The sequence below is a fragment of the Podarcis gaigeae genome, assembly GCF_964106915.1.
Source record: "Podarcis gaigeae genome assembly, chromosome: 8".
NCBI lineage: Eukaryota > Metazoa > Chordata > Lepidosauria > Squamata > Lacertidae > Podarcis > Podarcis gaigeae.
In genome coordinates this window covers 29,131,981-29,142,702 of record NC_139684.1, presented here as the reverse complement: position 1 = coordinate 29,142,702, position 10,722 = coordinate 29,131,981, and the positions used below count along the sequence as shown (strand labels likewise).

The 10,722-nt window shown below is 42.7% G+C and overlaps 1 protein-coding gene across 1 annotated transcript in view; it reads right to left on the bottom strand.

Annotated features, from left to right (window-relative positions):
• CEP89 (centrosomal protein 89) overlaps positions 1 to 10,722 on the bottom strand; it is a 51,530-nt gene that overhangs the window by 20,707 nt on the left and 20,101 nt on the right. Inside the window, exons 16-18 of the mRNA XM_083752036.1 lie at positions 10,681 to 10,720; positions 9,756 to 9,897; positions 3,558 to 3,647 (exon numbers count right to left, since the gene is read on the bottom strand). Of these exons, the coding sequence (XP_083608162.1) occupies positions 3,558 to 3,647; positions 9,756 to 9,897; positions 10,681 to 10,720 (272 nt within the window). The remainder of the gene's footprint in view (positions 1 to 3,557; positions 3,648 to 9,755; positions 9,898 to 10,680; positions 10,721 to 10,722) is intronic.

Sequence of the window (10,722 nt, the reverse complement as noted above, 5' to 3'; positions counted from 1 at the left end):
GGCAGTCTCTAAGCTGCCCACAAAAGGCTAGATTTAGAGCAGGACTGCCACAGTGAAATATGGGACTGATATGTCACAGGAACTGAACTTCATCCTATTACAAGTTGTACTTATGTGACTCAAATTCCCAGGGACTGGAATATTTGCTAGGGAGCCAACTATTTATTTAGTACACAGCTTTTCCACAGGACTAAATCATTTAGTTCCTTTATCTATACAGTATTGCTATGGCATCTGGGAACATGGGAAATTGCCTTACACCTAGCCATAATATTTGCCCCTGTAGCCCACTACTGTCTACTCTGGCAGCAGCTCTCCAGGGTTTCACGCAGAGCATGCTCTTTCCCACCACCTGCTACTGACACCAGGAATTGAAGTAGAGATTTCCTTGCATGCAAAGCATGTGCAAAGCCAATGAACCATCTTATCATACTGCCACTTACCTGAAAGTAAGTCCCCCGTAACATTGTGGCATTTGCTTTTGAGTAAATCGTACAGGGGATTGGGTTGTAAATCACCAAAAATTAAGGTGTGGCCATCTCACAGCTGTGGATCTTCCTCCTCCCCTTCCTAAGCATAAACCTTTTCTGAAAGCATCACAGGGCCTTTATATGCAGTCTTGCTTTCAGACAGAGGGCCTTCTTGGTAGTGGCGCCCGCCCTGTGGAACGCCCTCCCTTCAGAAGTGAAGGAAATAAGCAGCTATCCTATCTTTAAAAGACATCTGAAGGCAGCCCTGTTTAAGGAAGTTTTTAATATTTAATGCTGTATTGTTTTTAACACTCGACTGGGAGCCGCCCAGAGTGGCTGGGGAAACTCAGCCAGATGGGCGGGGTATAAATAAATTATTATTCTTATTATTATTAGGCCTGAGTCAAGTTTCCAGGTACTGTTCTTCTGCACTGCACATTACAACAACATCTTTGGCCTTGCTCACACATAATGTTAAGCCAGGGGAGGTAAACCTCCAGCTACCAGACCTAACAAGTCCCCCTGCCTGCCCCAGGCCTCCCCACTTAGCCTGCAGCACAGGTTGACTCAGACTATGCCATCTGTCCCACTCCCGATGTTAGGCACAGGCAGGTAAACCTATGGAGCAAAACTGGACCAGAGTGGTAGTGGGGAAACAATGAGGGAGAAGAAAGAGGAGGAGTCGGAAGCCGAAGAGGTAACAGGGCTTAGTGAGAGAGTGTGTGGCAGAGAGAGGTCCATAATCAGATGCAGAAGCTGAAGCAGGTGAGGAGGAAGAGGGAGGCCAAGAGGCAGAGATGAGTCAGGTTGGTAAAGAGTCATGGGTGTGTCCCCATCCTATTGAGAGAATATCCCCTCCCCCCCATCTCCCAGAACCAGAAGAGGGCTGAAACAGCTGCAGGAGAGACAAGCTATACACAGGCACCATCTCCGATTGCTTGGGGAAAGCCCTCTCCAGGAAAAGACCTGGACTTAAGATGGCTGGGGGAAACCGGGGACTCTCAGTCTTGGCAACTGATTGGTGGGGTAAGACCTACCAGGGATGAGCTACTGTGCTCGTTAGGCCTGACACTCAGCCAAATCTGGGAAGATTGTGGTTTTGCTAATAAAGAGTTGACCAACTTTGAACAGTGTGATTTACTGCCGACTCGCTCTGTGACATTTATTTAGGGAAACAGTCCCAATAACGTTGAAAGGCAGGGTATTAAACCAATTCTCCTTTTTCTTTAAACGAAATGATTCTGCAAATTATAATGCAGTTTATGCCTTTAATATTGGATGTGGGGCAAGTGTATTTTGTTCAGGATAGGCTGCAGCAGGATCAGCCACATCCTTAGGCATCCAGCAGATGAGTCTGCTGCGATGAACTCCATGAAGTGTGATGGAGTTCCCAAGCAACTCGAGGGCATCTGCTTTGGCACTGCAAATACATGCCACTCCCTTCCACTCACCTACCACACCTCTGTAGATATGGTATCCCCATTATTCCCTTCACAGTTTTCACTGCAGCAAACACCAGATAGGACGTCAGCAGCAGCAACTGTCACCTGGTCCCAGGATGTCAGATCTTGTCCACTATAAACGAATGCCCAGAGTACACAACACTGCACAAGCGGATTGGGCCTTCACTGTTTTTCTCAAAAATAAATACTTAACTGGAGACACTTAGGAGTTGCAACAGCTCATCCATATTTATGAAGAATTACAGTATTTTGATTAGTGGAAAGCTACCCTCAGCTAGCATTTTTCTTCTAAGACTAAAAAAGAGAGAAACGAAAATTAGGCCAACTGCCAATTTCACTCCAGGGTGCTTGCTTTTAATCAAATATTTATCTTAAGGCTGGCTAGAAGAAAGAGAATGCAAAACAAGCCTGTGAAACCAAAAGGGCAAAAGTGCCTCAGCTTGACGCAGTTTGATGCTAAAAGGTTATGATGTTTATCATTACAGTAATTGTTCCAGAAAAATTAAACTGACATACTTTTACAACAACATCTACAGTACAAAACAACTGTTGTAGTTCTAATATGAAAACCTATAATTATTATTCCAATGCCACTTAAAAGCTGGTAACTGAAAAGACATATTTATATCTATATTTTGTGTGTGAAAGGGACTTAAGATACATGCTCTAAAAATACTTCCCAAATGAGCCTCCTACTGGCAAATACATGCATGCAAAGGATCCATATAGCTGTTGATACAATTAATTCTGAGCAGAACTGGAGCACTGAAGAGAACTTAAACCAAACAGGTCATTCCCTGAAGGGTTGCCTAGCAAATTATCACAAAACTGCTAATCATCCCTCAAATTACATGAGTTCAGGCCATTTTTAATGTTTCAGTAAGGAGGTTACTGGGGGAAAGCAACCTGAAAGGGCAGGCTGTCTCTTCAACTTGTTTGTGTGATTCCCAGAAGCATCTGGTTGGTCACGGTGGGAAGCCTAATGCAGGGTGAGTCTTTCAGGGCTCCTGATAAGGCAGAAGTGCTGCCGTTGGGTGGGTGGCTCTTAAGTCCAGAAAGTATGTGGATGACCTGTTCAGGGAAGGGTTGCACTTTAATCTGAAGGAACAGGTTCAATATGGTAGTGCTCCAGGATTCCAGCCCGTCATTTGAGTCCCAAGTGGCTCATGGCTGGAGTGTGCTTATGCCCAGTTTAGGCCTTCTTGCTAGCTACTGCCATTCTAGGGCTAGGATAGCCTGGCCAGAATTGTTCGTGCTCTAGTAGCCTCCTGCCTGCAACATACCCTATGCGGAGCTCCTTTTCACATCCCTCTTTACTGCAGAACTTTAGAAAAAAGGCTAAAGAATCAGGGACGAAACACCCGGTAAAAGCAAAAATGAAACAAACCCCATTCTAACAGCATTTTACAGCTTTGTAGGTCAGATACATTTCCCCAGCACATTCTGTTACTGCAGAAATCCATGGCATGCATTAGCTAGAAGCAAAACTGCATGAAATAGCGGCTGTTGCAGCACTTTGAACCAAGCCACATATTTGTGACTGCAGTTCTAAAAAAAAAAAATGTAATATATAACAGAAGAACTGTAGTGTGCTATAGATATATTGTCTGCAAACTCTACTCACCTTCACTTTCTCTTCTAACATCCCTAGGCGCATGTTTCCTTCTACTATTTTGTTGAGAACACCATCCTGCTGTCTTTCCAAGCAACTGGTCTGGAGGAAAAAGGAGGGGGGAGGTGAGCTGGCAAAAGATTTTGCTGTTCTGAAATGTATTCTACTGATATATTTATGTATATATCAATTACATTTCTGGACTGCCCTTTATCCCATAGGATCCCAGGGAAGTGAACACAAGATAAAATAATTAAATAATTACATAAAGACAGTTTGGCAACAAGCACCAGAATAACCATGCCCATTCACAGCCCCCCCTCAAATGTTTCCCATCACTTGCTACCAGAGACCTTTTCAGCTGAAGATGCCAGGGGGTTGAACCAGTCATCATTGGCAGGCAAAGCAGCTACTCTCCCACAGAACTGTGGCCCCTCCCTACCACTGCCCTAGCTGAAAAACACTGTTCAGGAGGCATGTGAGCCTTAAAAGAAATGTTCAAAATGTTTTGTGCCATACTAACTAGTAGAAACTACAGAAAACATATGAAACCCACATGCAGGAAAAATACATTACAGAATGAATACTTATCAGGTCTTGGAAAACCACACACACTGAAATGCTGACTAGTTTTCCAAAATCAACCACTTTAGCAACAAATTTCAATCACAGTAATTATCTGAACAAACAAGAAGAGCTATTGCCTACAGATCTCTCATTATTGTTCAGTGAATTAATGGAAACATTCTACCTTCAGTTCACTGGTTTCAAAAGAATCATTTATTTATCATGCTGAGGGAAGTCTAAATGCCAACGAACCACATCTGTGACTGCATTTTGCACAAAGGTCTCCTGTACTATTTTAACCTTACATAAAACCTATGAAATGAATAAATAAAGAAATGGAAAACTGAGAAGAACAGGACAGGAGGCACAGAAACATCCTATTTCTTGACTGCTCTTGTCATGAACCCATAGGTGAAGGGGATAATATATAATGGATTGTTTCAAATATAAACGATTTTTTCCAAACCAGGTGGTGGACCATCAATTGCTACAGTTTGCATTCCTCTCCTTGCTTCTCATCAATTATCTTTTTATTTTTTTTAATAAAATTTTTATTAGGGTTTTTTACAGAATGGAGTACAAAGACAATAAACAACCTTACTTTTATCTCAACAGAGTTTCATAACTTCTTTGGACTTCCTCACATCTCCCACTGCCATTTTCATCATCATAAATTTTTTCCATGCAATTTATCATCTAGTTTGCAAATTTTATAACCGCTTATTTAAATATAGTCCTCTGAAAATTTGTTTCTCTTAGTCTCGCTTTACATCCCATTCCAATCCGATTTTGTGGTGGCCAATTATTTATGATCAAACATCCTACTTAACTTTCCACCAAATCACAATATTTTTGTAAATAAGTCTTAAATTTCCTCCAATCTTCTTCAACCCTCTCTTCTCCCAGGTCTCGAATTCTGCCAGTCATCTCTGCCAGTTGCATATAGTCCATCAGCTGCATCTGCCATTCTTCCAGCGTGGGTAGATCTTGAGTTTTCCACTTCTTAGCAATAAGTATCCTTGCTGCTGCTGTTGCGTACAAAAAGAATGTTCGATCCTTCTTTGGCACCATCTGGCCGACAATGCCCAAGAGGAAGGCCTCTGGTTTCTTAAGGAAGGTATACTTAAATACCTTTTTCAGCTCATTATATATCATTTCCCAGAAGGCCTTCACCCTGGGACAAGTCCACCAGAGGTGAAAGAATGTTCCTTCATTTTCCTTACATTTCCAACATTTATTGTCTGGCACATGGCATATTTTGGCAAGTTTAACTGGGGTCATGTACCACCTATATATCATTTTCATTACATTTTCCTTCAGAGCATTACATGCCGTGAAGTTCATCCCCGTGGTCCACAACCTTTCCCAATCCTCAAACATAATATTATGCCCAATATCCTGTGCCCACTTTATCATGGCCGACTTAACCATTTCATCTTGTGTATTCCATTTCAACAGCAAGTTATACATTCTTGAGAGTACTTTAGTCTTAGGTTCTAACAATTCTGTTTCCAACTTCGATTTCTCCACCTGGAATCCTAACTTTTTATCATTTTTAAAAATTTCTTGGATCTGAGCGTAGTGTAACCAGTCTCGCACTTTGTCTTTCATTTTTTCCAAACTCTGCAATTTCCAATTATTGCCCTCTTTCTCTATTATTTCCCAATATTTCGGCCATTTGGCCTCCATATTGGGTCTTTTTCGGGCCTTGGCCTCCAGAGGTGATAGCCATCTTGGAGTTTTATTTTCCAATAGGTCTTTGTATTTTGTCCAGACATTAAACACTGCTTTCCTGACGATATGATTCTTAAAGGCCTTATTGATCTTAACTTTATCATACCATAAGTATGCATGCCAACCAAATGCATTGTTAAAACCTTCCAGATCTAAGACATCAGTGTCTTCTAGAAGTAGCCAGTCTTTTAGCCAGCAGAAAGCTGCGGCTTCATAGTACAGCCTTAAGTCTGGCAGGGCAAAGCCCCCTCTTTCTTTCGCATCAGTTAGTATCTTGAACTTAATTCTGGGCTTTTTGCCCTGCCAGACAAATTTAGAAATATCTCTCTGCCACTTCCGGAAACACTCCGTTTTGTCTACAATCTGCAATGTTTGAAACAAAAACAACATCTTTGGCAATACATTCATCTTGATAGCAGCAATTCGGCCTAACAAAGAGAGCTTCAAATTTGTCCAGCTGTCCAAGTCTCTCTTAATTTCAGACCAACATTTATCATAGTTATCCTTAAAGAGACATAAATTTTTTGCTGTTATATTTACCCCTAGGTACTTCACCCTTTTTACCAAATTTAATTCTGTTTCTCTCTGAAACCGTTCCAACTCTGTATCTGTCAAGTTTTTTCCCAACACCTTAGTTTTCTGTTTATTTAGTTTGAAACCCGCCACCCGACCAAAGTCCTGAATCAATTGTAACACTCTTTTTGTGCTAGATTCTGGCTCTTGCAATGTCAAGACAAGGTCATCTGCAAAAGCTTTAAGTTTATATTGTTTCGCTCCGATCTGAATCCCTTGCACCAACCGGTCCCCTCTAATCAAGTTCAAGAGTACCTCCAGGACAGAAATAAACAGCAAGGGGGAAATCGGGCAGCCTTTTTCAATCTTAAACTCTTCTGTAACCACATTGTTAACTATCAGTTTTGCCTTTTGTTCTGAGTAAATCGCATCAATCCCATTTTCAAAACCCCGCCCCACTCCCATTTCTTTTAAATTCCCCTTCATAAATTTCCAAGAGATGTTATCGAAGGCCTTCTCCGCGTCTATAAAAATTAAAACTGCTTTAGTGTTAATATTTGTTTGCAAAAGTTCCAAAATGTCAATAATGTTCCTTGTATTAGCAAACAAGTGTCTTCCTGGGAGAAAGCCTGCCTGGTCTTTATGAATTATCTCATTTAAAACTCTTTTGAGTCTTCCTGCCAAAACATCAGCAAATATTTTATAATCCACATTTAAAAGGGAAATGGGACGGTAGTTCTTAAGTTGTGTCTTTTCAGTTTCTGATTTTGGTATCAATGTGATGAAAGCTTCCTTCCACGATTCAGGCGCCTTCTTTCCCTCCATAATTTCATTGCTGACCTCCATCAGTGGTTGAATCAAATAGTCACTTAATGTCTTATAGTACTTGGAGGTCAAGCCATCTGGCCCTGGAGACTTGCCCAGCTTCATATTCTGAATGGCATGTTCTATCTCTAATCGTGTTATTTTACTATTCAGGAGTGATCTATTTTCTTGTGATAGTTTTTTAAGTCCATTTTTCTCCAAAAATTTTGCAATCTCTTCCTCATTTTGTGGCCCTTGAGTATATAATTTCTTAAAATATTTCTGGAAACATTTTCTAATTTCCACCGGGTTCTGAATATATCTTCCTTCTATTTCCAAATTTGTTACTATGTTCAACTTTTGTCTCTTCTTCAACTGCCCATCAATTATCTTTTTAAAAGGCATTTTTAAATAAACACACATTTCTCAGTCTAAAATTGTGAGTTTCATAGGGTCTGTTTGTAAAGCACCTAGTGGTAGGCACTATAAATACAAAAAATATTATTTAGATCCAAGCAGGCAAATGGAACTACTGCATGCATGCCAGAAGTATCAGCTTAATTTCAATTATATGACTGTATGTTTGTGTGCTCCCCTCCCCCCCAATGCTCATGAGGCCTCAGTTCACCTATGACATTAAAGTGTGTTTTACACCTTTTCTGACTTCCTTGGCGATGGCTATGGGAAGCAAGGTGGTTTACATATCTTTCTTGGCATATCAATGGAGGTCAAGTGGTTATTCAAGTCTAGACCAGCAACTTTTACGGTAAAGACATTTCAGCTTCCTGATTGGCAGGGCAATCCAAATGCCTTCTGTGCTGGGTCAATCAGGATTGGGCAGATGTGTCCCTCCACCCAGCCCTTATGGCCTCTGCTAGCCTCCCCTATGCAGTGATCCCACTTTCAGCCACTGAACATGCTGGCAGGCAGAGATGTCACTGCCGGAATCAGCAGCAGCCAGTGATAAGATCCAAAATGGGGCATTTGAGGCTGGGGTATTATCTGAGCCAGCCTGAGATCCAATGGATCTGGAGCCAGTCTCTCTGCAGTCATTGATGGGTATTAGGCCCAACCACTGCACCAGCTCCAGGCTAGCGCTGCCATCTGCCTGCCTCACCTGCCCTCCCTGACTGGCATGTTCAGTAGATCTGTGAATGTGGCAGTGGTCCTGCCACTCCCAGCTTCCACCAGGCAGAAGCTGGGATTAGGATTTCATCCTAAAACTAAACACTCTGTGGTTTGCACTCCAATGACACTCAAGTTTGGCACCTGTCAATTTCAGGAAAATACTATGCAAAATTAGTCGGCTGCAATTCTCTGATAACCCCAAAACAAAGACTTATACAAAGAATAAGTGCCACCAAGTTGAATGGTGCTTACTCCCAGGTTCAACTCTGCATAAGATTATAGCCTTATGTGTATTTCAGCCTTTAGTCCTCCAAACACTGCCCCATTCATGATATAAACAAGGTTTTGAATTCCTTATGTTTACAGTGGTGCCTCGCAAGACAAAATTAATTCGTTCCGCAAGTCTTTTCGTCTTGCGAGTTTTTCGTCTTGCGAAGCACAGTTTCCCATAGGAATGCATTAAAAATCAATTAATGCGTTCCTATGGAAACCGCCTTCAGACCAGGTCCGGGGACAGTCTGTCCCCCGACCTCTTCTGAAGGCCGGCGGGGGGCGAAAGTCTTTGCTTCCCCCCCCGCCTGCCTTTCCCGGACTAGCGGTGGGGAGCAAAGCCTTCCCCCCCCCTCCGGCCTTCAGAAGAGGTCCAGGAAGGCCGGCGGGGGCCGAAAGGCTTTGCTCCCCACCGCCAGCATTTTAAAAACCCCGGGACAGCGGAGGACTTCTCCGCTGTTCGGGGCGATCTTAAAATGCTGGCGGGCGACATTCTCCGCTGTCCCGGGGCGATTTAAAAGCCCCCGGGAAGGCAGGCAGGGGGGACAAAGACTTTTGCCCCCCGCCAGCCTTCAGAAGACCTCTTCTGAAGGCCGGCGGGGGGCAAATGTCTTTGTCCCTCCTGCCTGCCTTCCCGGGAGAGCGGAGAAACGCAGCGCTGCTGCGTTTCAAAAGCCCTCCGGGACTGCGTTTCTCCGCTCTCCCGGGAAGGCAGGCAGGGGGGAGCAAAGACTTTTGCCCCCCGCCGGCCGTCAGAAGAGGTCCAGACCTCTTCTGAAGGCGGGCGGGGGGCAAAAGTCTTTGCTCCCCCCCGCCTGCCTTCAAAAGCCATCCGGGATAGCGGGAAGCGCTTCCCTGCTATCCCGGACTGCTTTTAAAATGCTGGCGGTGGGGAGCAAAGCCTTTCGGCCCCCGCCGGCCTTCCTGGACCTCTTCTGAAGGCCGGAGGGGGGGGGAAGGCTTTGCTCCCCACCGCTAGCATTTAAAAGAGGTCCCCGGAGATTTCCCTATGGGCTTCCTTCTTGCGAAGCAAGCCCATAGGGAAATTTGTTTTGCGAAGCGCCTCCAAAACGGAAAACCCTTTCGTCTAGCGGGTTTTTCGTCTTGCGAGGCGTTCGTCTTGCGGGGCACCACTGTATTTCATTTAATCAGAATGGGCCACATATAGACAAAGGTTTTTTTAAAAAAAATTACCAAGTTTAAAAGACGATTACGTTCTTGAGTCATATTTTCTGTCAAGTTGACCAGGTCTGCTAGAATCCGGCGTGCTGCCATCTCCTCTTCCACTGCCTCTTCCAGCTGCTGCTTCAGAAGGCCTATTTTCTTCTGTGATCGTCTACACGTTATTTTGTAAGGTAGAAAGAGTCTTTAGGAAGCAATTTAGGATCACTAATACTGTAATTCTACTATGGTGCAATTCCACACCCACAATGACTTCAACTGAAATATACCAGCTTAAGCAATCACTTAAAATGCATCCAATTATATTTTTAGATATTTAACCAATGAGGTTACACCACTTGCAGAAAATCTGAATTATTATTATTATTATTATTATTATTATTGTTATTATTATTATTATTATTATTATTATTATTATTACACATGACTGCTAATTCAGCTAGTCTTTGATCACACACAGAGCATCTAGCACAAAGAGCTACTGAACCATTAGTCATGTATAACAAATTCATGAGTTAGAGCCCAGGACAATTTAGGCTATAACTGGCTCCTCCAGGCCCATTCTTTGAAATAATAGCTTCAAAGCACACTGCTCACTCTCATGAAACCAGTTAAAAATAAACTATGGTTTAACCTTAAGTTTGAATCAGGTGGGTTTGATGGTGTTTTCAAACCACCTCAACTATGAGGACTAACCCTCTTATTTCTTATTTAAAACAACAGCTGAGATTTATTTTAAGGAACATTGCATTCATCTATACAAAGCTTATTCCTTGTTTTTCACATTTTGAAAAATTTAAATTAAAAACAAACAAAGCAATATTCTGCTGTCCAATGCAGGCCAGCAATTTGTTTTTTGTGCAGTCAGGCTACTGAATGTTCTTGTGCTTAGGAGGAAAAAACTAACCAAAAGGAGCACAGAAGAAAACAGGCAAACCTCTTTGTCTTCTGTGTCTTTTCCAGCTCAACTTCGAGGACT